The 27184-nt window shown below is 38.0% G+C and overlaps 1 protein-coding gene across 6 annotated transcripts in view; it reads left to right on the top strand.

The window, feature by feature from the left end:
- The window catches only part of MYBPC1 (myosin binding protein C1), a 100526-nt gene that overhangs the window by 16713 nt on the left and 56629 nt on the right, over positions 1-27184 (top strand). For 3 of the 6 annotated variants that reach the window (XM_060776872.2, XM_060776867.2, XM_060776870.2), the window contains exons 2-8: positions 11033-11065; positions 14236-14277; positions 18510-18551; positions 22981-23016; positions 23422-23445; positions 24470-24505; positions 26260-26364. In XM_060776872.2, the coding sequence (XP_060632855.1) occupies positions 11033-11065; positions 14236-14277; positions 18510-18551; positions 22981-23016; positions 23422-23445; positions 24470-24505; positions 26260-26364 (318 nt within the window). The remainder of the gene's footprint in view (positions 1-11032; positions 11066-14235; positions 14278-18509; positions 18552-22980; positions 23017-23421; positions 23446-24469; positions 24506-26259; positions 26365-27184) is intronic. The other 3 variants (XM_060776868.2, XM_060776871.2, XM_060776873.2) reach the window with 3 other exon arrangements.

Raw genomic sequence — 27184 nt, 5'->3', positions numbered from 1 at the left:
TTGAGAAGTTTGCAATTATTGACTTCAATTAAAGCAGGTTCTTGGCTTTCCTTGACATATTCTGCCAGGGCGTGTTTTTCTTCTTCAACTACTTGATTGACTTGTAAAAGTCCTTTGCTCCCAGACTTTCTAGGCAGATAGAGCCGATCAACATCACTGCGAGGATGTAATGAATTATGAATGGTCATGAGTTTTCTTGTTTTTCTGTCCAAATTGTCCAGTTCTGCCTGTGTCCAGTTTATGATGCCAGCAGTATATCTTATGACAGGTGTGGCCCAGGTGTTTATGGCCTTAATGGTATTGCCTCCATTGAGCTTGCTTTTCAGAATTTTTCTGACCCTTTGAATGTATTCTTTGCTGACCACAGTTTTCACATGTTCATGTTTGATGTTGCTCAGCTGTAGTATGCCCAGATATTTATAGGCCTCTGGCTGGTAACACTCGATTGCTTGGCCATTGGGCATATTTATGCCCTCACTTTCAATGATTTTTCCCTTCTTCAGTGCCACTTTCAAACATTTGTCCAAACCAAACTCCATGTTGATATCTGTGCTAAAGATTCGGACAGTGTTAGTCAGAGACTGGATTTCAGTTTCAGTTTTCCCATACAGCTTCAGGTCATCCATGTACAGCAGATGTGAAATTTTGTGTGATCTCTGAGACGTTTGATAGCCAAGGTTTGTTTTTTGTAATAATAATAATAATAATAATAATAATTATTATTATTATTATTATTTATACCCTGCTTTATCTCCCCAAAGGGGACTCAAAGAGACTTGACATAAAGCATTAATATACAATATAAAATACACAAGTATGCAATCATTAAAACATAATTAAACACAAACAGCACTAAAGCAATTCATAGATAAAATCATTAAAACATATTCAAGGTTAACAGCCACAAGGCAGAGGTGATTAAACAAGCAGAAGCGACTGAATGAATAAACAACAACTAATCACAAATTCACTCCTTTGACTCAACAATGTTTCTATATTTTTTGCTCTGATTTGGTTGTCCTGTGGTCTTTAATATGCCAAGCAGTCTCTAAAATACTAGACTCCCCCCCCCTCGCTCTTCCAAAGCTGTTTTCCCCCCATTTATTTTATATTTCATAGTTATAGTTGCCTTTTTATTTTGTTTTTCAATAGTGAAATTGCAAAATTACTCTAAAATATAAATATAAAATTACAGAATAGCGATAGCATGGGAAGTGGGGTTGCAAGGATATGCAGAAGTATGATCGCACTGCACAATTGAGGAGAGGCGTGATATCTAAGGTGCTGAACTCAGTTTGTATCCGCTAGCAATGGTAACACAACAGCAGTGTAATAGCAGGTTTGTTCAATAAAGTCTGGGATTGAGGAATAATAATAATAATAATAATAATAATAATAATAATAATAATAATATCATTTGCCTCTCCCTGTGGTTCGAGGGAGTGTATAATATCTTTTTAAAAGAGAGATAAAACACTATTAAAACACATACAAAAAGATGCACAGAGTTAAAATACAAGTTAAAATTCACTGATGAATTGCATATTAAAATTCATAATTTTAAATAACCAGGTTGGCCTGTCAAAAGAGATAGATCTTAAGTTGTGTCTTAAATTCTGACAGCTCATTTAGCTGTCGGCTTTCTTCTGGCAGGTCGTTCCATAGTCTTGGGGTAGCCGATGAAAAGGTCCTCTGGATTATGGTCAGCAGTTGGGTTCTGTCTGGTTGGAGTAAGTGTCTCCCAGAGGATCTAAGTGTTCAGGGCAGATTGTATGGGAAAAGGCAATCCTGTAGGCAACCTGGACCCATGCAGGGGTTTAAAGGTTAAACCCAACACTCTGTACTTTGCCCAGAAACTAACTGGCAACCAGTGAAGTTACTTTAGTATAGCTTACTCCTAGATGTTCCTGTAACTAGTCTGACTGCTGTGTTTTGAACTTATTGGAGTTTCTGAATTTAGTACAGAGGCAGCCCAATGTAAAGCTCATTGCAGCAGTCCAACCTTGAGATTACTAGTGTGTACACGATCATCTTTAGACTAACTTGTCTATCTCTTTGAAACATTTCTAATACTATACCACTATTTCAGGTTTTGGAGAAAGGAAGCAAAACATGCTTCAAATTTTAACATACCCTGCAAAATCTGCACTTCACTGAGGACTTTCCTTTTAATAGATCTTAAAGTGTTTTTCTGATGCCAAAATGACATCAGTCTAGTGACTACGTGAGTCTTTCTACGGAGAGTGTTCCACAATCAGAGTGCTGTAATGTTAGTGGCAAAGTGATTTATAGAGCCAGGTCAAGTCTTCAGAGTGTCCTAAAGTAAAGCACAGATAATCCACTTTTTGGCAAAATAGAATCTGTAAAATAAACCGTGCCTTTTCTAAACTTGGTAGAAATCCTGATTCTGATTTCCAGAAATCTGAAGACCTCTTTCTGAACACAAAAGGAGTAAACTTATCTTTGCAGTTGTTTGTCCAAATATACTGGCACCACATATGGCAGAGGTTTCCAGAGTGGTAGGGCCCTATCACACTACACTGATATAGCGCTATGGTTTTGCTTTATTTAACATGGCAACAATATGTGGAATGCCAAGATTTCTAGTTTACAACGCTGTTCTCAGGGTATTTTGGTAACTAATCAATGTAGAAATATTAGGATTCCAGAAATGGGGTCAAGATAATTAATATGATATGAATTATGTAATGTAGATACACACTGAAACTGAGTTTCAGGTGAGTACATTACTGATCACTCATTATGTTATTGTCAGTAACCTCATATTGCCTCTATGTGGATGTGCTATTATTTTATTGTTACTTTAACATTGTTTTAAATTAGTGTGGTTCTTAACTGATCAGATTGTTTAATTGTTTTTTTTAAATGGTTGTATTATATTATTCAAAGATATTTTAAAAATCTGTATAACAAGCCACCCTGGGTCTCATATTAGGACAAAGATATATATAAAATAAGATAAATATTTATGATAGAATTTGCAAATAAAATATTAATCATGTAAGAGAAAGGAACTCCCTTTAATAGTCTGAATTCTGAAAAACATCATACAAAGTGTCATAGATGGCCACCCCCCTCTGCACAAATAATATCTCAGGTTCCAAGGGGACCCTTGCTGCTTCTTGTTCTTCTAATACATACGTACATACATACATGTGTGTGTATGGTTGAAGTCATTCTCTATTTTTACACAGAAGAACCTTGGCTTTCCTGGCTAGATCCTATTGACATTTCACCAGCCTTGGCAGCTGAAGAGGTTCATCATGATTCAATGAGGAAAACTTCTCTCCAGTGGAGATGGAATGCTTTGTCAGGCATTCAGAATAAGGATTTGTTCCATAGCATAGTCCCTCACAACACCTAACCAGGGAGCCTTATAAGGCCATTGGATGGTAGAGAATGGCATCTAGGAACTCGACAAAGCATGCTGGAGCAGGAAAGAACAGAACAGCCGGGGCAGTTTGATATTTGCTTGCTCGTTTGTTTTATTATTATTATTCCTTGGCAGAAATATCTCTCCAAATAACATGCATGCTTATTAGCCTTAGGGACTGTGAGCTGCAAGGTGTGTGTGTGTGCATGCATGCACGTTTAACAGATTTCCCTTAGAACTTGGAAACATTACTTGGGTCTACAGATCCTAGATTTCCCTTGTATACTTACTTATCGTTCCCCCTCAAGGTTCAACACATCCAACTCTCTAAGCCACTCCTCATAGGGCATGGTTTTCAGGACTTTTATCATTTTGGTCACCCTCCTTTGTATACATCCTAGCTTGGAAGCTTCTTCCTAAATTATTCCCAAATAACCCATGATTTATCAGTCAAAAACAAATCCTGGATTACAATTCTGGTTTGTAGTGTGGTCTCCCAAGTTTGCAGGTGTGTGGTGGTTTGAATATCTGTTGTGGAAGGGAAGATCTCTTGTTGCCTTTATGTCCTTCTTATGGGCTTCTTGGAATCATCTGATTGACTACTATATAAACTTAGAAGCTGGAATAGAAGGCCCATTGCTGTGATTCAGCTGTGTGTTTTTATTTCAGGCATCTCTTTTTTTAGTGTTAAATATTTCAGACATTTAGTGGTTCTTTCTAAAATGAGGCTGGAAAACATTGATTGACTGCCCAAGTTTGATGTATAGATGTTGACACCCTATAACAGAGATTGGAAAGGCCAACTCCTGTGGAGTCCTCAGGGTCCAAAATAATTCATTAACACCCCCCCCCCCCCAGGTTTGTAAAAAGGCATCTGAAGGGACAAAACATATTTCAGTTGCCATCCATGCATTTTAAAGAGCATTAGAAGGCTAACATGAGTTTTTAAGATAATGTGACAAGGTCTACAGCCTTCCAAGGTTTTCCGAAGGCCAACACATCCCTGTAACAGTTGACCACCTCTGCTCTTTAACTACAGCCCCAAATGCTGGTGGCTATACTGGTCCACGTTAGAAAAACTGTTCTATCTGTGGGTCTTTTGTCAAGCTAATTGGCAAACATTATTGTAAGGACTCCACATTTACTGGAGTTAGGGTAACAGAATCCCACAATAGTGGAAATTTTTTAAAAAAGAAATCTATGGTCAACCACTACCAAAAAGGTTTCCGAAAGAGATCTCCAGGTCCTTCAGCATGTCTCTACACTCTACTTCCAACAGAAGTTGACCACGGAGTTGCACCAGAGTACTTAGAGGCTTTAAAGAGGCTATAATAATCAAATCTACAAATAATGAAAAGTTAAGCCTGCAAAAGTGGAGGACTGGCAGAGAAGAAAATCTGTTTTCTTCTCAGCTTTTTATGAAGCATGCAGCCAGAAAGATGCAAAGTTAGAAGGGAAGCCTAAGGTATGGCAGGAGATCCTTGCCAACTAGAAGAAGTCCCAGTGCTTTGACCCTGAAGCTTTGGCTTCATTACAACACTGACAAAATAACTTCATAAAGATGTGCTACAGCTAAGTCTGCCATCAGAAGAGAAGGCTTAACAGGAGCCTTCCTGGAACAGAAAACCATCACCTCTGGCTTGGTTGAGAATATATTTAATCTCTACAGTCATACTTTGAGCATCACAAACTGTAGTATTATTTCTGCTATTTGCTCCAGGCTTCACTGGTTTTATAATACCCCTGGTCACATGAAAGAAGCTAGTATGGATTGATTTTCAGTGGGTAAAGTTTAAGCATACGTTTACGTGTGGCTCTGTTCGAGCTGTGAGCTAATTAGATAAACATGAAAGACCATTTCAAATTAGGCTCTTTTGCCTGTGGGGAACATCAGTCATGTTAAACAGGGTGTAAGTAAAATTATCAGCCCTATAATTTCTCTAGGTCTCAGTGAGTGGGAGCAAAGAGCAAAAATTATATGAATCATGCAACATCTTGTCTTCATTAACTGGACCAACATAACCTAAATCTGGTTCGTTGTCCAGTAACTTTTTTCTGTGTATATTCTTAGGCCAATTCACATATATTAATGACTTCTCTGTGGCTTCTTATTAAGCTGGTGGGGAAATAAATATTTGTACAAAAGTAAACCACATCTTTGGGTTTATACCCAAAGGTATAACCTTTGGGCTTATCTCCCTCTATGAACCAGTTCAGGTGTTAAGATTTGCTGGAGAGGCCCTGCTCTTGGTCCCACCTCCTTCACAGGTGCGATTGGTTGGGACGAGGGATAGGGCCTTCTTGCTGGTGACCCCTCGGTTGTGGAACTCCCTCCCAGTGATATTAGATTGGCCGCCTCCCTCCTGGTCTTTAGAAAAAAGTTAAAACCTAGCTGTGGCATCAGGCATTTGTGGAGTAATATAATTATAGTGCAATATACTTTCACGGTACTGACATAAGAAGCGGTTGGACGATGACTGTGGGATTGGTGTTATGTTTTTAACATGTTTTAATTGTATTTATGTGTTATCTGATTTTAAAAGTTTAATTGTGTTATATATTGTTGTTTTTTGTCTAATTGTGGAATTGAATAATTGCCAAAATTGGAAGCTGCTCTGAGTCCCTCTTGGGGTAGAAATATAGAGTGAGGTAGAAATATGTTAACTAACTAAATAAATCAATATATATGCTGTTCACTCAATATCCTTGTTTCCAAAGCAACGTGGAAAAAAGTCAGGGGAAATCAATTTCTGATATACTACATCACCAGTGCTTTAATTAAGTCAAGGCGACTAGGTTGAACTCCCTGTTCAGTTGAGCTTGCAACAAATCATCAAATGATTCACAAAGCCTGTGATATTAGGGTCAGCCATTAAGTAAGAGTCAAATGAGACATTGGACCTCATCACATGGGGGTCCTTAAGCTGGAGGACAGCGGGAGAATCTGTCAGGCGGCAGGGGGCATTGGTGGGGCAGTGGAGCGAATCCATGGGGCAGTGCCCCACATCATCCCCTTACCATCACATGCATCCCCGTCTTGGTCCCACACTGTCCTTGGCATAGTCAATGAGAATACGGGTGACTGCTCATGTTCTCAGGGCAGCCTCTTAACATGTGGCCAAGATGCAGCCAGGGCAGAGCTGAGACTGAACCCTGTCAGAAGTAGCCCTGCGTCGTGTTAAGGACTCCAGTGGGCTCCATCCTGGCTGTGACTCGACAGCATCCTAGGACAGGGCTTTTTGCCATTAAGGAGAATCTCCATATCCTATGATTAATCCATTTCCAACAGGAGTTTCTCAGAGATGTATGTTTCAGCACAACAATTTAGCAAATTAAGCCCATGTTTGCTTCCAATGCCCTCCTCACACACACACACCACCACCACCACCACCACCACCAAAAGTATGCTTGTATATAGGTCTAAAAATTTTTACTCCAGAAAATGTCTTGAAAAAAATGGATTGACTTCTCCAATGGAGAATGGAATCAGAATGGAATCGCCCACTTCTCTGAGTAGAGCGGTGGAAGGTGGAAACTTAGGGGCCTCAACACATTGATGGGGTCTTGCGGTGAAATTTGCCAGCCTCTGTGGTGAATTAGCAGGGCAGCAAAGCAATTTTGGTGCCCTGCACCCTGCCTCGCCCGCAGCAATGCTTCTCCTTTACACAGGGGGAAGCATCATCACATGGTTTCCCCCCACATTGGACTTGTTGTTGTCAATGGAATATTGGAAGCCTCCCATATTCTGGACGTAGCATCATAAGAAACTTGTATCCCAGTTGAGCCATGGAGCCCCATCAGAAGTGTGCCTACGGCATGTGATGGGCGGTTTGGGGCTCCATGGCTCAACTGGAGCAAAAGCATTCTACAACATTGCCAAAGACTTGTCTGATGAGGTTTTGGCAATCCTGGGGGAATCTAAAAAATGCACTGACCCCTCTACTCTTTCTTGGGAAATGGTGATCCCCCCCCCCCCCCCCCGAGATTATGTTGATGCTTTCCACAATCCATCGATTAACCCTCAACTTAACCACAGGTCATATCAAAATCTGTAATTTTGCCCCAAAGCCTTCACTCATGTATGCTAAATGCATGATACATGGATGAGAAAAAGCATGTGCTATGACATACAGACACCTTTCACTGCCTGGCAGAGACACAATGGTAAAAAGTATTGCCCAATTTACAATGACACAACATATTTTGCATGGTCAAAAAGTGTTGGTTATTTAGTTTGCTGTTGTGTTTTTAGTTATAGAGATGAAAGGGGTTGTCTGGGGGACAATTGCCAAAGAAGCATAGGTGACTGGTTCTTACATACCTTATCAAGTGTGGGAGTTAGTGGGCAGGTGTCTTCATTTCCCCCAAACTATCTGAATTTGGCAGGAACAATCCTTATTAATACACTGTTGTCCCACTTTTTCATTTAAAAATTACCTTTCCTTTTCTAACTTTCCTCCTTTGTCATCAGTTTAAATCAATTTCTACAAAGTAGTTCAGACTCTCCATCTCATCAGACAGGCAAAATTGCCTGTCCTACAGTGGCTCTCTTCAGGCACAGAGCCCACTGAATCTCATCACATGATGTTGATCTACTTCCAGTAAGGCTCCATCCCTGAAGAGAGGTGCAATCATCTCAGGAGGCAACGCTGGCAACATGAGAAGTTTCCCGTGTTGCATTGAAAACAATTGGGGGGGGGGGGAGCCAGGCGGCAACAGTTCCCCCTTGTAGAATAAGGTTAGGGGTAATATAGGTGATGCAGGGCAATGGGTTCCCTATGCCGGATTTGCCATAATCTGGGGTGAATCCCCCACTGTCACCTGGATCGGGCAGAATATCACCAATTCTTTCAGACTTAGGCAAAATCAACAACAGCAGTGCAGTTTTACTATATAATTAATAAAGTTTGACTACACTATAACTGCCATGGTGTAATGCTATGGGGCATGGGAGCTGTAGTTCAGTTAGGAACCAGAATTCTTTGGCCAAAAAGGCTAAATATCTTGTAAAATTATGGCATAGAATGGAGCCATGGTAGTTTAAGCAGTGTCAACCTGTATTAATTCTGCAGGGTAGATGTACCTTGACTTCCTTTGTGTATCTCTCCTCATTTAAAAGGGTTGCTGTCTTGACCACATTCTGATGTTGCTTGACTACACATGTCTCAATTATCATCTGTGAACTGTTGAAGCATTTGGTGGCATTTCCTTTTTCACATCAGGAAGGACAATGTTTTGGGATGGCCTTGCCTGATATTGTAATACACTGCCTGTGTCCTTACTTGAGTCCCTACGGGTGAGAAAGGAGGGGTAAAAATGAAGTAAATAAATAATAAGGGCCTCATCACACTAGAGAATGAATCCACTTTAAATTCAGTTGCTGTCTTCTGCAGAATTCTGAAGTTTGCAATTTAGGGAGGAGCCTTTAACAGCCTCTAAATTACAAACCCCAGAATTGTGCAAGAGGCAGAAAACAGATTTTAAGTGGATGTATTCTCTAGTGTGATTAAGTGTTTACAAGAGGTTCTCAGTCCTATCACGATTGGATCTAGTATTAGGACAGAGTCATTGGTGATGGATGGGGCAATCAACACTGGGAGTTCAACTTTATCGATTGTGATCTTCATTTTGTGAAGAGATTTGAATGTTATGATTTTCAGCAACATCAATGCACTCTTCCACTGCGCCTTACATAGGTACATAACTTCACACTATCACTTAGCCTCAACGTTTCTGTCATTGGAGTACACATCCATCCATCCCCTCCCCCTTGTAGGAAAGCTTGGTTCCAACCAATTAGTTCCCCTTGCAAATAACCTGCTCCTCCTTTTATCTCACCCAAGTTTTTAATCGTTTTATTCTGCACATGTGGCCGGCCCATTGTCACTGTGATTGTAATTTTATATTACTAATGTATTTATATGGGTTTTTTTCCTTTTATTATTATGTGATTATGATGCTATTGCTTGTTGCTTGTGTTTTTGGTTTTACTTTGTTGTAATTTGTTGTTTGGGCCTGGCCTCATGTAAGCTGCCCCGAGTCCTCATTGGGGGAGATGGTGGCGGGGTATAAATAAAGATTATTATTATTATTATTATTATTATTATTATTATTATATTAGGGAAAGCAAAAGTTAATGTGGATGAAATGTAGATGGGCCTGGCCTCATGTAAGCCACCCCGAGTCCCAATTGAGGGAGATGGTGGCGGGGTATAAATAAAGATTATTATTATTATGATTATGATTATGATTATATTAGGGAAAGCAAAAGTTAATGTGGATGAAATGTAGATGTTAATCAGCAGAGGAGCAGGAGAATGGATTTGTCTCTTTGGCATAAGAATATAGAGCAATGTACAACACATGTTGATGCAGTTGCTGTATAAATGATACCTGTAATAACAATATTTCCCAAAGCATCAGTTTTCATTCCTGTACAATTACTAAAAATGCATGTTTTCAAAGTATTATAAAAGCATGATATTCTGAAACATAAGCAAAAAGAGATACAACTAAGAATAAGGAAAGCAGAAGCATGATTATTGATAGACATGTGTATTCAACATATTTTCCCCCTTTCTTGCTGGTGATAATATAAGTGAAATCTATTGACAGTTAGGAGTTCTACATGGTTAACATAACATTTTATGCTTAAACAGTGTTTCATAATCTCATGAGCAGGTCTGATCAATATTGTGGCTTGTGTCTCTTTAATGAATAGTATGGCATACAATTAGTATATAGAATAAATTCATGATGCTATATTGCTTAAAATCGAGAATCTGGTTTTAATTTTTGATGTGTCAGTTTTCTGCTTTATTAATCTTTTCTTAGCTTAGCTAAAATGGGATTATTATGATTATTATTGTTTCTATGGACCTGGCCAAGTTTTGTATAGGACGTAAATCTGCAAAATGAGCTCCTTTTTTAGAGTCAGCTCTGCCATATCCCCTCCATCCTACTTATCTGTATAGCGTCAAAATAACCCACCGATCAGAAGCCCCCGGTGGTGCAATGGGGACTGAAGACTGACAGGTCAGAGGTTTGAATCTGGGGAGAGTATGAATAAGCTCCCTCTGTCAGCTCCAGCTCCCTATGCAGGGACATGAGAGAAGCCTCCCACAAGGATGGTAAAATATAAAATATCAAAAACATCCGGGCATCCCTGGGCAATGTACTTGCAGATGGCCAGTTCTCTCACAACAGAAGCAATTTGCAGTTTCTCAAGTTGCTCCTGACACGAGAAAAAAACAAACCCACCGATCGGTTACAGCAACACACAACTCTGGGTGACTATCTATATACATACATACACATTGAGTCCATACCATGGGTTTATCATACTGTGTATTTTTCTGTTGATTCACTTGGCTTGTTTTGCTTTCAGTTGCTTTGTATTTCTGTCGATTGGACATTGACTCTCCCCAAGATTCATAATTGTAAATGAAATTTGAAAAACATACAAAAAAACCAAATGGGAATAGTTTGATCAGCAGTAAATAGATATCTCTTGGAGGCAAACCTAACTTACACACAGATCTATCAACTATATATTAGATAGTATTTATACATTTATATTAATGTATTTATCTATTAATATCAATTATCTGCTAAAAGTACTTCTTTTATTATTTTCAGATGAAACGGAAACAGAGAATATACTCCCTCCAGGTCAGTTAAGAAAAAGCTTGAATTCTGTCAAGATCCAAACTATAATGTGCAGAGTTTTGGAAAGTTATTTTCTTGGATTATAACCCTCCCCTAAATTCCCCCAAAAGGAATATCTATGTGTGTCCCAATTTATTGAGTGCACATTTACTATTGTTAGAATGCATGTGTAACATGTGCAATGAAATGTATGCTTATCTGGAACTGTATCTCTCCTCAACACATTATGAAATTTTCTTCTTAGTGGTGCATCTCTATCCTTTGTATATAAAGTTTTAGGTAACCAATGAAGGTCTTCAGCAAAAATAATCATTGGCTTGTGTATTTAAAGCAGATTTAGAAAGCATTCTGCATGCATGCTATTGTTGTTCTGAAAGCAAGTATGTCTAACCATGTTATCACGCCTGGGCTTTAAAGTGGGCAGCTACACATTTCTGCTACCTTCAGAATTCCGGGAATGTAGTTTGGGAAGATGAGGACTTCAACAGATGAAAATTCAAAAGGCCCTGTCCTAAATTACATTTCCCAGAATCCTGCAAGGAACAGAAATGTGAAGTTGCCTGCTTTAAAGCCCTGGTGTGGTAACGTCATAACTTTTACACTGGTTGTACTGGTTAATACAAACTGCAAAGGCATCTTTGAGAGGAAGAAGTTAGTAGCATAAGCTTTCATTGGCTTAATCTAGTGTTCATCAATACAGATTTCATTAGTCTCAAATGTAGTACAAGATCTCTTTTCATACTAAACCAGGGCCCTTCCACACAGCCCTATATCCCAGAATATCAAGGCAGGATAACCCAATTCAAACCAGATATTGTGCTATTTTCTGCCTTGATATTCTGGGATATAGGGCTATGTGAAAGGGCCCCCAGACTAACATTGTGACATTTTGGAATTCTATACATTGCAACCCAACTAACGACATAATCAGATGCTGGTTCAGCAATAATTAAGCCATGGAGCCCACCAGCTCCCATTCCATGATGTAGATGAACTTTAGGTGAGGCTTCATGGCTAAACTACAGTGGAACTAACGTATGCCGACACTGTGGCAACACAGGAGGCTTCTCATGTTGCACAAGCAAGAATGGGGGAAGCCAAGTGGCTGATGCTTCCCCCATCGGATGGACTTTCAGGTAAATCTGGCAATACGGGGCATGGGGCATTGGTTTCCCAACCCCCAATGGTCACCACTAGATTTGCCACACCCTGTGGCAATTCCAGCTGCAAGTATGATAAGGTCAAATATCGGTAGGACTTTTCCCTCTCTTCACATAGTTCCTTACCACACTAGAGCATGGATCCACTTTAAATCCTGTGATTGCCTCCTGCAGAATTTTGGGGTTTGTAGTTTAGCGCGGCTCAGGACCTCTCTGGCTGAGCACTTTAAATGTCACTCCCCTAATCTTCAAGCCCCAGAATTCTGCAGGAGGCAGCAACTGGATTCAAAGTGATCCATTCTTTGGTGTGATAAGGTCTACAGATTCCGGTGCATTGCCACAAACTCTTTCCTTGGCTTCAGGACTAAATCTTCCCTGACATTGAGATGATGAAGCAGAAACTGACATCTGCTTGGAAGTACAGTTAGCCCTCCATATCCACAGATTAAACTATCAACAACTTTAAAATATTCAGAAACATTTTTTAAAACATAAATTTATCTTTTATCATTTTATATAAGGGACACCATTTTACTAGGCCGCTGTGTGTGTATCATGGGACTTGAACATTCATGGATTGTGATATCCATGGGGGTCCTGGAATCAAACCCCAGTGGGTACCAGGGGGCATTGTAGTAAATAAGAGCAAATCTTTTCTCAAACTGTTGGAACTCACTGATATCAGCATGAAGCATTTTGCTGTAAAGTGCAACCTATTGCTGAAAAATATAGTCAGACAGGCAGTTTCTTCATTGAACACAGAAAAACAGCTGCTGGCATTTCAACTGCAGAGAAATTTCAAAGAGATTCACCACAGGGAAGGATGTGTTGGTCACAACAGGAAGCTCCAGATGGTTAAAACCAAGCAGATACTCCAATTACCACAATAGCAAATACACACTTGGACACTATTTAAGTTCTGGTTTGGTTCTTCAAGCAGATGAGAAATGATACAAAAATGTTATCTAGATCAAAATTTGGAAACATTCCTTATTTTGTATAATAAAATTCCAGAATCCCCATACTTAGTAAAGCTTTCACTATGCACAAAGGGATTATAGGAGCAGTAGTAAAAAAAAAAAAAGCGCAACTTAGGAGATAAAGAAGTTACTTTTTTACTCTAAAATTTCCAGACCCACCCAAAGCTCTGGTCATGTAGCAACATTCATTGTAACCCAAAAATCCTGCTTTCATCAAGTGTACTGGGGAAACAGTACTCCATCTCTTGCACTGAAGTATGATTCAACTACCAGTCCAGTTAGTCTTGTGGTAAGAAAAGGAAAAGGCACCACCTTATCTTTTGCCTTGGACCGCAAAATGTCTTGGCCCATGCCTGCCATATGTAATAAAATTACTTGAAGGAGGGGCACTTCACACTTCACAATGTGATATGCCATAGTTTCATTCTATGGAATCCAAGGATTTGCAGTTTATGAAAATATATTTATTATTTATTTATTTGCTTTACTTCTATACCGCCTTTCTCAGCCGAAATGGCGACTCAAGGCGGTTTCAGAGTTCTATGTCAGGGAGCTGTAGTTCATCACCAAATCACATTTCCAAGGTTTCCATAGGATGCTGCCATGAGAGTTAAAGTGGAAGCATAGTGGCACAGTTATTGTGTAGTGTGAAAGGGCTCTGAATTGCCATTCTTGCTATCAGACAGTAGTCTTTTCTATTAGTTGCACCAAACAACGTTTTAACAACAGAGAGAACTAGCAACTTTCTGAATGCAAAGCATGCTTTCTACCACAGGGAGAGAATATCCCTTCATTCTAATCTATATATTAAAATAATTTAATTAATTCTTATAATTTAAAAAAAAACATTATTCATTTTGAATAAATGGTCTAACTTTTACAACCTTTTTGGCCATTCATGTTTTGAGACATAAATGATGTATGTTATGTATGTTAAAATGATGCAAGTTATGTGACAGCATTGCAGGTAGGTTTGTAAGCAGAAATGTTGGGGATTGGGGTGTTTCTCTCAAAATGTGCTTTTGCTTCACAGAGCAAAACAAACCTCAGGAAGATGGAACTGCCCCAGGAAAAGGTGAGCAGAAGTGTTCTCACATAAGTTCGAAATTGATAAAATATTAGCATATACTACATAAAAGTCATTGTTTGTGTCTTCTCTTCTTTTCACAGCCAAACTTTAATTAAATTTCTTTTTTTAAAGGTGTTTTTGCACTTTTCAGAACTGCCCTAATGTTTTAGGATCAGGCTGTGTATAAAATGGGAGATCATATTTGCTCCCTTCGTATGCTAGTTGCTTCCCTTCCTGGAAAGTATATACCTGGGCATGAGTCATGCTTTAATAGCATTGAGCTGCTGAAATAACTACCCTTGGAAAATGTCCTGAAACTCTCTGTGCTTATCTATTCATTTTCAAGCTAAGTCTGTGGCAGCTAGTGGTTTCCAGGTCAATGGGAGTGAACCCTGTTCCCGGATAGGTTCAGCACCTTGGATAGCTCTTTTAAAGTTGAATTTAAAACTGCCCCAGTAACCTAAGAGGTATCATTTGCCACTGAGCTCAATTGGTCCTGCATGCAGTGGGGCCTCCCATTCCAATATGATGATAAATTCACTCTAGATATTAGAACAAACTTTAAAGAAGCCATCCAAATTCCAACCCAGGTTTAGTGTTTTGGATAGCTCCTTTAACATTTGGACCAAAACCCCTAGCCAAGGTACTGTTGCATGAACATGGAAATCATTATCTCTCAGGTTACAAGCTGAAAAGAGTATGTGAACCAAAACCACATATCTTCTCCCATCAAGAACTTCATGTATGCTGAATTCTCCTCCCAACTACTATTTCTGTGTATCAAGTGCATGGTTTTAGAGTTAGGGTGGTTCAAGATGGAGTTTTAACTGTGAAATTATCTTATCTGAATCACAACATTTTCAAGGTATCTAGATGACAAAGCGCCTCCCATATTTTCTCCCTGCTTTCCCCTTCTTGGGTTTCCTTACCATCAAAACATTGGTGGAGGAAATTTTGGATTAGCTGAACAATATCTGGAAGCTGTCTGCCTTAGAAGTACCTAATTCTCCTACAGCCTTCTATAATGTGTTGCAAACAAGCAAAACTCTGTTTGACATGTACAAGTTTTAAGTAGTATGTCCAGGAAACTATTATATAAATAAAGTATTATTATTATTATTATTAAATTCCAAATTACAGTGAGGATAGAAGCTTTAATCTACTTATTCTTATTAGCTAGACCCATGGCATCATTTGCTGACTGGGAAATCAACACTTGCATAAATCCCATTGATTCAATGAGTCTTGCCATAGCTGAGAATAATAATTAAGGTTAAGCCGGTAGTTTTTCTTTACAAATCCTGTATCTTTCTTTTGTTTTCTAACTGCTTCTTATTTCTTCTTATCATCAAGAAAATCAGTCAGTATTTTCATTTGGTGAAGCTCTTATGCGATGCAATATATATATATATATATATATATATATATATATTTCAGAAGTAAGCTCCATTGAAGGCCTATTCCTAGGAAAGTGTGCACAGGATTTCAGGCTTAGTTATCTACCCAGTATTTCATTTATGGGATACCTGTATTGGTAGCCACCATCTTCATGCCACATGTACTCTGGGGACCTTTTATCTAAAATAATTTTGCTTAACTACCATTGTTTTCTCATGGGTTTCATTCCTTGATGTGTTTTTCTTCATCTTCATTTTCATGTAGAAAATTTAGCTGCTACTCTGTGCTTCTCTCCTGAAGTGACATTGAAAAATTAATGTGCTCATTTTTCTCTTTAGGTTCCATACAGGCAATCCTCTAATAAGCTGTGTGTGTGCTTCATTTTGACATCATCCCTCTAGGTTTTATCTTGCTATGTTAAAACCTATCCATGTTTCATCTTTGATTGATGTTTCCATATAATCTCTGCATACGATCTCAGCTGTCTTTTTAGAACGTGTAGATTATTAGCTTTAAAGTTCATGAGCCAACTATGAAAGAGCTGGGTGTGGGCATATATACAATTTCATTAGGACTGGTGGAAGTCTAAGCCACACAGCCCATAAATTCTAAACAATTTGTCCCCATCCCTCTTAAATAGTAAACAGTCAAATGCAATCATCAATCAAAGAGGTGGCAATAGAAATTTGGGGAAATATTCAAACTCCACATTGTGTTTATCCATTTCATCTGTTTGTTACACTTTTCTTCTTTATTTCCATGCATGGCATCCAAGGGAGTTCATTGCATTATATAAAAGAAAAGTGCTTTCTAAGTTGTACCCAAAGTGTTGCCAAAAAGGAGTTGCAATGGCGCAATGGGATAAACCAGGGGTCCTCAAACTTTTTAAACAGAGGGCCAGGCCACAGTCCCTCAAACTGTTGGAGGGCTGGATTATAATTTGAAAAAAAAAAGAATGAATTTGTATGCACACTGCACATATCTTATTTGTAATGCAAATAAAACACTTAAAAACAATACAATAATTAAAATGAAGAACAATTTTAACAAATATAAACTTATTAGTATTTCAGTGGGAAGTGTAGACCTGCTTTTGGCTGCTGAGATTTTTGTTGTTGTGTGTGCTTTCAAGTCGTTTCAGACTTAGGTTGACACTGAGTGAGTGAGGGCTGAGTAAATGACCTTGGAGGGCTGCATCTGGCCAGCGAGCCTTAGCTTGAGAACCCCTGGGTTAAATCCTTGTGTCGGTAGAACTGAAGACCAACAGGTCAGAGGTTTGCATCTGGGGAGAGCGCGAATGAGCTCCCTCTGTCAGCTCCAGTTCCCCTTGCGGAGACATGAGAGAAGCCTCCCACAGGATGGTAAAGCATCCAGGTGTCCCCTGGGCAATGTCCTTGCAGGCAGCCAATTCTATCTCACCAGAAGCAACTTGCAGTTTCTCAAGTTGCTCCTGACATGAAAAAAGCATAGTCAAGGCTAATGATCAATATTTGGAGGGCCAAAGATGGAAAATCCCTGAAATAAAGGCTTTGGATTATAATTTTATTAATTTCTAGAATTTTAAATAATTTTTCCCCATGAAGTACATTTATTATTGCTTGAATGCTATTGCCCAACCCAAAAGGAAAGCAGATTGGAATCAAATAACATAGATCTTCAAAATTCTTCAACAGATATCATTCCAAAATGTGTCTCTCAATTTGTTTTAGGGGTTTGTAAGAACAGTCCAAAATACTATTGTGCTGGAATGGATGGCTACTGCTGAGCAATATTCCTTGCCAGACAGCATTCGTATTTCATGGTTTTTGTATCTTTAAAGATTTAAACACAAAATCTGAACAAACAAATGAGAAGTGAATCTGCAATTGAGAGTAATGCAGTTTGTCTTTCTGACAGGTCTCTGATGAACAAACATTCTCAATATTGTAGCTGTTTTAAATGTATTTTGGGGTGCTGATTTTTTTAAGAAAACACAACAAAATGTCACCCGAGAGTTATTTCACAAATTCTTTATTTTTATCAGTTCAGTTGTTACTTAACTATGGGTGCAGATGCTACAGTGCAATTTCTTTAGCACTATTTTCTGTTTCATATGAGTAATTAAAGTGTTTTGAAGGACAATTAGAAAACATTTACGCCCTTCTTGCTGTATTTTACAAAGAAATCTTAATCATAGGTTTAAAAAAACCCATCAAATTAAGTTGTGAAAACAAATTGTACATGATAGACGGAATGAAGAACCACCTCAAGTCGTGAACAAGTAAACCAGTTATCCGCTATTCATTTATAGTCTTCATGTCAATAGTTTTTTGTCAAGATCAAATATATTTCCCCAAGGAATGATTAGGAACCGTCATAAAGCACATTATCAGACTCTGAGTCGTAGACTTTGCCAGCTAACATTCTAAGTACATTGTTTCCTACCCACTGCATATGAACAATGCCCCACAGTAGTCTTTTATTAGATTGATTTAATTACAGAAGAATACCATGGTATCATATGCCATTATTTCACAACAGAAGGAAGTACTGGATTCTTCTGAATGGGTCTTCAGTCCAGTTGTGATCACCATACTGCTAGAGGCTACAGCTATACTAGTCTTAATCAATGGGAAACTTGCTCAGTTTTGGTCAGGTTGAAAGAATGAAAATAAACATGCAATGGTCCATTAAAACTCAAGTGATATCAAGTTTCTTAATTTGTGGGGGTTGAACCTGATCTATTGATATATCTCTTGTTGACCATAAGCGAGTCTATTTGTACCAAATGTTATCCTTTTTTCTACATCTTTTTCATGAGTTTCACTGTTAAAGTTATTTTGTTCCATTCCTACTTTCAGAAGAAAAGGAGAGTGACATAATGATCGTAATTCTACCATCAGGTCTGATATTCTTTTGAAAAGATGACATTGCTAACATAGTCTAGATAATCATTTTCTAATTTTAAATGGATCACCATGGCTGTACCATTTCTCCATTTTGATGAAGCAGTCATTCATATTTTGGTGAAGCAATAACTAAAGTTTCAGAAAAGATGTTTTGCTTCCAGGTTTTCTTTTCCCATCCCATCTTTCAAAGCAGTTCCATTGCTATTTGTAACCTTGATGTCCATAGATGTCACACATCACTTTTTAATATCATGGAAATGAACAAGAGTGGTTGGTATTAACTGTTTCCGTTTTGAAAAAAATAGGTTCTACTGATGAGTGAACCTGCAATTGTCGTGTTGCACACCAAATAACTGCTTTTTTGTTCTAGTTTCTCAAGTCTTTCAACAAGATAGCAGCAAACTAGATTACTCTTCTATGTGACTGTCATCTTCCATTTGGATAACAAGCATGACATTGCATTTATTGTGCTGACTGAGCTAAACAAATTATTTAATTCTGCCATCAGCCATAAGCAATGCACTATTGTGAAAAAGGCAAAACAGTATGGGCAGCTCCCAGGTTCTCCTCCAGTGCCTACCAGTGACCCAAAGAATGGCAGATCACCTCTTTGAAAACAGCTTTAAAATCACTTCTGATTTCTAAAAACATTTTTTTTAAAAAATGTGGACATGGGGGATGTTACTTTTAAATGACAAATTGACTCTCTGAAGGAATTTGGGGTTCATTGTGTATTTGATTTGTTGAAAAGGCAAGAAGATGGCCAAGGTCCAGAAGAAGCCAAAAACGTTTCCCCTTCCATCTAAGGGGCAGTAGAGTGTGAATGTAATTTACACTGTACTAAGAGGCAGTAGAGTGTGGCTGTAATTATTTGGCAGCCATTGGATCCAGTTGTTGCCTTCTGCCCAGTGAGCACAATATTTATATAATTTAAGCATTCAGCTCTCATTTTTCATGATATTCTTTGAATATCAGCATCTTCATGCCATCTTGCAGTTCATGGAATTTGCCAATGTTCTGAAATGGTTGAGATTTGTTCATCCAAAAAGTGTTTATGAGTATATGAAATCATCTCTGTTGTGATTGTTTGATATGGGTCAATAAGTATAAGAGGATGAAGAGATATATTACAGACATCTGTTCCTTCAAGGATTTTCATCACATATTTTTGAAATGCAGCAACTCAAAACTGGGATTCCGGGTAGTTCTACACAGACACTTTAATTCAGTCTGACACCAGCTTGAGAGTGAGATGTCACAAAATGTGCACGCCCAATGCACACTATAGCACAGATTAAGCCAGAAACAAGGAGTCAAACAAACTTACCTGAAAGTCCATAATAAGCCAGATAATGCACTGCAGCCAATCAGAGTATATCCCATGCAGGGCTCAAAACTGGGTAATCCCTAACGGACATGGATATGCACATCAGCACATTTCAGCTTACTTGTTAAGAAAAATACCCTGCATTTTCCAGCAGCTTCCCTAGCCATGGATATTGCAGTTTCTGGACTCATTTCCAATCTGTAATCATCAGATACTGCGGCCGTTCCTGAAGTATTTGTGTAGACGCTGCATAGTAAAACCAACTTGTCTTAATCCACTTCAAAAACAGATTGTAGTGTCTGTGTAGAGCCACCTTGTCTTCTTATCAATGTTTATATTTCAGAGTAACAGAAGGCTAAAAAAATTATTTATTATTATGCAAGAGTTGTATTATGCAGAAAAGAACATTTTCATCAGAAAAGACACAGAACAGGAATCGCATTGTCATTCTCTGCATCTAAGGCAACCTCATCATTAGAAACATCATTAGGTACATGACCCCCAGAAACATCATTGTCATTCCCAACATCCAGAGTACCCTGATCATTACACACAATCACAGGCTGAACTCCCAACACTAACAAGGCACAAGAGTTGTTATTCATGACTATCTTTTCTTTCCTTGGTACTATTCCGTTATCTGAGCAGAGGCCAAAAGAGGGTACTAGACAGAGAAGGATAATCCATTTTATGGGTGGAGGAGAGTTGAAGGAGGAAAACCATTTCCCCCAATTTCACTGGTTATTCCCTCTCCTCATTTCCCATTTCATAAATGAGGAATGTTTCCACAATGGCTACATAAATGGGAGGAATAACAGCAAAATGCGGAAATTATTTTATTCTTTCAAACCATCCAATTAGCTTATATCAGTGGTATTCAAGGAGAGCCTATTTAACTATTCCTTTTTCCATTTACAGTACTGTTTACCACATTAGAAGCAAATTCTATATTTTCCATTACACAAACAGAAACTGTGGGAGGGGGACTGAAATGGTAATTGAAAGTGTCTAGAGGGTTAAATATAGCTTTTTTTTTTTTACTGGTGTTGCTGGATCTAATTGGCAGTATCCCTGGCCCCTAGCTACTCTTTCAGTGCAAATTAAAAGTAAGAATCTGGAAATTAACCAGCCAAAAACATGTCTTGACCTGATAAAAAATATATAAATACAGAAGGCAGAAGAAAACTTCTGTTTGAAAGGATGCTATTTAAAGGACTATTTTTAAATGTGCTTATTTTAAAAAGACAAAGGATTAGAACAAGACCCAGGCTAACAAATACCATCCAAATTTCTATGTTTGTAGAGTTTGTAGAGTTGGAGCCTTTCTCTGGGCTTAAATACTTATGTAAGAATGGAATTACTCATATGATTTAATTCTGACTCTATTTACTTATTTGTTTAAACAGAAACAAAATTACTGAAGTATAACAGGATCAGCATGCGGCTAGTCCAAATTATTTTAGTTTAATATATTGCAATATATTTGTATTACATGGATAAATAAGTATAGTGGGCTGGAAGTACTCCATTTGTTCTTTAATGATTTCTGCTTTTTCCTGGTGTGACTTGAGTTCTTTACTTAGGAACCTTTCAGAATCAATTTAATGTACCTGAAGATAACTGTCATCAACGCATTAATGTATATAGGGTGGACACACACTGTCTAACTTTGCAAAATGTTACAAAATTCTTCAAACACATATCATCTGTTTTGAAAACAGATGACAACAAAAAGAGTAATTGGGCTGAACAATTTTCAACACTCTTTATCAACCCTTATGTTTTAGCTTTTCGTGGGGATTGATGTCACTTTGTAAAGCAGTATTATTCTAGTAATAATGATTTACAGTTTATATATATATATATAGAGAGAGAGAGAGAGAGAGAGAGCACAATACTATATATGTCAAACTAGATACAGCTGAGTTTAATAGAAGTCATTAGTTAATTGAAATAGTGTACAGTATTACAGTACGAACATTTTTTTCCTGAGAACTAAGGCTATATATTAATTCTTTCTAGATGATAATATTCAAGTCTAATTTTCATTTTTATCATTTTGTAGGCACTGGTCATTTGAAAATTATTTCTTTTTAATAGAATTGTTATTATATTAGCAATCGTAATTAGTAAAATTAGTAAAAGTGACTGGCTTGACCTTGAATGAGCTGGGGGTGGCGACGGCTAACACGGAGCTCTGGCGTGAGCTGGTCACAAAGAGTCGGAAGCGACTGAACAAATAAACAGCAACAACAATAAGTCAAATAAAGCAAAGGGTGCAATTATTTAAAGAAAGAAGTATTTCATAAAGTATCAGAGAGTGTATTAATTCAGGATGGAATTACATTTATACTTTCAGGACTTTTCTATGAATAATTCAATTTAAAGGAGCAGAATTTGAAGAGTGTTGGTTTATGAATGTTCATAGGATTGAAAATATTAAAATTCATAAAAATGATAATAGTTCTTATTTAGACATCATAACTGAGTTTGCAATGGCTCAACGGGTTAAAACCCTTGTGATGCTGAACTGCTGACCTGAAAGTTGTCAGTTGGCATCCATGGGACAAGGTGAGCTCCTGCTGTTAGCCCTAGCTCCTGCCAATCTAGCGGTTCAAAAACATGCAAATGTGAGTGGATCAATAGGTACCACTTCAGCGGGAAAAGGCAAAAAGATGTTCCAAGCAGTCATGCCATCCACACGACCAGGATGTGTCTACGGACACAGGCTCTTCAGCTTGGAAATGGAGAAAGCACACCTCCCCCAGAGCTGGAAATGAGTACTGCCTCCAAGAGCCGGAAATGAAAAGAGAAGTCTTTGCCTTTGTCTGTGTGTTTGTGTCTCACTGTATGTCATGTAACAAGGCATTGAATGTTTGCCTGTGTCTATTCATATACTTGGTGAAAGGGATGAAAAATAAATAAAATTATTATTATTATTATTATTATTATTACTATTATTATTGTTATTATTATCTTCTACCATGTTACAAAGTGCGGTAGCCTTTCTTCTCTCCTTATTATAGTGCTATTTTTGTTTCTGTAAAAACCAAAGCATTGTGATGAATGTATACATGGTACACATTTTACTTGCAGATGAGAACAGCAGTGACACAACCTCCTCTTCAGAAGGTCAGGTCTATGGTTGACCTTAATTTTCATTGTGGCTTTTAAATTTTGTTCTTGCTTTTGTACTCCATTTCCCTTCCTTATTTTTTATATTTTGTGGATGACATTTCTAACAAACCAACCCACTTCAAAGGCTCTCATCCAAACCCATGTTTTAATCCCAGATCATAGTTCATGTCCCATTTTTGTACCCGAGTGAAATGTTACAATTGACCATTTCCACTGCTCAATCACCATAAAGCTTTATCCATCAGTTTGCAGTTCTTATTCCCAGTTTTCCAGCTGCCGTGGTTCCTCCCATCCATCCTCCTTCTATTACAGGTTTTCATTCATTTGTACTAAAATCATGGACACTCTGCATTGTTCCTTTCCCTCCTTTATTTCATTATTATATATTTCTTTTTGCAGATGAAGATGACTCTTCGACTGCAGGTTAGAAGGACTACTTCATTTTACATTTAATTTTGCTAATAAATTGATAAAAAACAACAGTAAGAGCTCCTTTCACAAGCAGTTTCTATGTGAATTTAATTAGAGTTTTTATTTTATACATTGGGGTTAGCCCAAAACTGGTATCGCTTATTGTGGATTTTGGATTTTGGGCTTTGGAATGGAGATTTTATTTACAAATCCTATGACTCTTAAGACACTGCAGAATGAATCCACTTTAAATCCAGTTTCTGCCTCCTGCAGAATTTTGGGGTTTGTCGTTTAGTGAGGCTGTTAAAGGTTCCTCCCTAAACTACAAATCCCAGAATTCTGCAGGAGGCAGCAATTGGATTTAAAGTGGATTCCTTCTCTAGTGTGATGCGATCTTTAAAGATGAAATGTTCACTGTTCTACTTTAATTCAAAGACAAAGTCTGGAATATCAGTATGCAAATTGATCTTGTTGCACCTTAGAGACTAACTGAAAGAATGAAATTGGTAGCATAAATTTCTATAGTCTAACAATAGCATTAAGCCGAGGGATCCATGTGTTGGAATCATGGGAGCTGTAGTTTTACAAGGTCTTTAGCTGTCTCTGCCAAAGAGTGCTGGTGCTGTTCCAGACTACAGATCCCATTATTCCATAGCATTGAGCCATAGCTGTTAAATGGGTGTCAAACTGCATTAATGTAGATGCACCCTAAGTCTATGCAACAAGGAAGTAGTGGAGGAAGTAAAGACCAGAATTGATTTGAGAAGAATGAAATTATGTGTGCTTGGGTATATGTTATTAATTTAATAAAGATATTTCAGGAATGGGCTCAAGGTAGTATATGAAAATGGTATGATCTAAACAGAAAAAAACTCTGTCTAGGTCACAGGATTGCTTTTCCCTATTATCTGATCTGGGCAGAGATTTAGATTCAGCTTAACGTTCTACAGTTTCTTCTCTGAGATAGGATGAGAATGAACAACAATCAAAGTGTAATTGTTGAATTGGCATCATCTAGTATACTCTTACCTTTCAGATGGGACAAATGAGTCCGGAGAGAGAAAGGACTCAGGTGAGAGTTTCTAAAACAAAGTGGAAGGGGAATAAACAACAAAAAAGTATTCCAATTTTCCCCATAACATGGCAATGCTTAACAACTGATTTCTCTCAGCTAACTTTTCTTCAGTTTCTTTTGCTCTGACTTCTAATTTTATATCCTATGCCATGCTAACCTTTGGTTTATTTTTTGTATCTGCTTCTGATTGAGGTCATGATTCTGCTTCAAACATTCTGTGTTCCTTCATGGCAGGGGGTTGGACTGGATGACCTTTGTGGTCTCTTCCAGCTCTAGGGTTCTATGATTTTATGATTCTATAATTTCACAGGTTCCAGTGTGTAAACAGAGCTTCTGATAAACAAATATTTGTCATTCACCTCACTAGAGTGAAAACATATATTCCTGCTTTCATGAACCTGTGGAGCGTAAAACCATACATTGGTACTTCCAGTCACGAATTGCTGTAGAAGATAGATTTGGAAAATCAGGCACAGGACTCTTGAATGAATATTGCAACCAACTTTTCAATAGAAAAACTGAAATGGGATACTAAAGTATACATAAATTATATAGTTACAGAACATACAAAACTTTTATATCCCAATTTTCTCACCTCCGTAGAGTCCCTCTACAGAGGTGAGAAAATTGGGATATAAGTTTTAAATAAATAAATAGCGCAACATAATTATTTAACTATACAGTGTTGGACAAGCATGAAGCACAGATCCAGAAATCTGTTTTTCAGTGTGCCTGCTTATGGACAACCATGGTGTAACAGCTGTGGGATCCACGTGGGTATCTGTGGTTTCCTCAAAGGCAGATCCAATAGACCCTGACCCGAACTTAATCTCCATAGTCTCCTTAAAAAAGAAGAAAGATGGAAGGATCTTATTTCCTCCAACACTAGGTCCAGCTCCATGTTCACCACTAAAGTTGTGATAGATAAAGAACTGCATACATAATATAAATCAGTACCTAAGAGCAGGAGAGTGGAGAGGACAAGTCAAAATAGTGAAAGATGGCTGAGGAAAGTATATTAATTTTCCCTGTGTATGACCTGTTATGCCCACCTGGAGAAGGTCCTGCCCTTCTCAATTGCTATCTAGCAGTTGACCACAACCTCCAGAACGCCAGGAAAAGTTGTCTGGACCTCTGGAAAGAAGACTGGTGTAATGAGGAGGAAGAGGTGGAGGCAAGTCTGGAGCTCAAGCTTGTGAAACAAATGGTAATTGGTTAGCATTGGCTGGAGGAGCCTACACACACATGACATGCTTGTAGTACAAAAAGATTATCTACCTGTTATGTATTACTGTGTGTCTGGATGCTAATTGAGTTGAAGCAACGTGAAAGGAAGAATGAAAAGTATAAAGTATCACTATCTCATGATGCAGCTGGAAAGAATGGCTTCATAACATCTTGCATTATTCTCACAAGCTCTAAGGTGCAGTATCTGAACTTGCCGTTTAGGGGAACTAAAGAGCACCCCCCCCCCCCCCGTATTTTTCAATGCATCAATAGCAATGACAATGGTAACTCGTTACTAATAAGTAACTCATTAAGTTGTTGAACTCAGTAACAATTACAAATAATGAAATGTTGACTGATCTGAGTAATGAGTAAAGTAACCAATTTTGTTTAAAATGTAAGAATGCAACCTCTGCATAAGGATTTCTCATTGTCCATGAAATGAGGGACATATCAAGCCAAAATAAAGTTTTTTTAAAAAACTTTTATAGCTCATAAATGATATTCACATTTTTTCATATTAGTGTGGTCAATGGGTGATGGTGTCCCAGAAGAAGCAGAAAAGCAAGACAATTCTCAGAAATCTGTTTTATTTATTGAAAAACCAAAGAGTGGCTCAATTAGTGTTGGTAAGTTGACACCAAAAAGAAAAAGAAAAACCAAATTTGTTAAATCTAATGTTTTATCTGACTGCTTGTAATGTTACTGTTTAAGAATCTTACTGCATTTTATAATTACTTTACTTTCTGTTTAAGTACTAGAAAAGCAGAATGTACATTCTTTCCAGAAATGTACATTAAGTGTATAGGAACAGTTAAAGACTTGTACATGCTTACCTGAAAATGATCACAATTAAGCTTGGCGGGGATCCCTGGAGAGCAAACATATATAGGAGTAGACTGCTTATATGTGCCACATAAAGTTGACAACATTTTAATTGTGATTGCACATTCTCAGCACATTACCATTTGGTCAGCTTTATATGTAAGACATATGCTGCCAACGTCTGTATAGTACAACCACGCTAACATGGAGAATATGTTCCCAGACTCCACTGAATCCACAGATAATAGCAAATTCTCTTGAAGTGAAGAGCTTCTGACCCAAAAATACCATACAGTCAAGCTGGAGCACCTAAAAAAATTCTTAGAGAGGATATATTCTGTTGAGCATGAATAATAGAAACTGTAGATATCGGTCCTGTAGATACTGGGGTTGTGTTGTACATATTTTCACTCTAGGAAGGTTTACTAGGTTCTTCACAGTCAATAGAAAGTAGACCCCCAGTCCACAGGAGACTATTTTAATGGTTGAAGTTGACTTTGAAGAAGTTGATTAAAAGAGAGAGCTCACTTCTAGAAGATACAGAGACCCACCAATATTTTGTTGAGAAACCAGATGTGGTTTGAGTCCAGAAATGTTGAAGGATTTTATGAGCTATGAGAACCT

The sequence above is a fragment of the Anolis sagrei genome, chromosome 5 (assembly GCF_037176765.1).
Source record: "Anolis sagrei isolate rAnoSag1 chromosome 5, rAnoSag1.mat, whole genome shotgun sequence".
Taxonomy (NCBI): domain Eukaryota; kingdom Metazoa; phylum Chordata; class Lepidosauria; order Squamata; family Dactyloidae; genus Anolis; species Anolis sagrei.
This window is presented reverse-complemented; position numbering and strand designations above follow the sequence as displayed.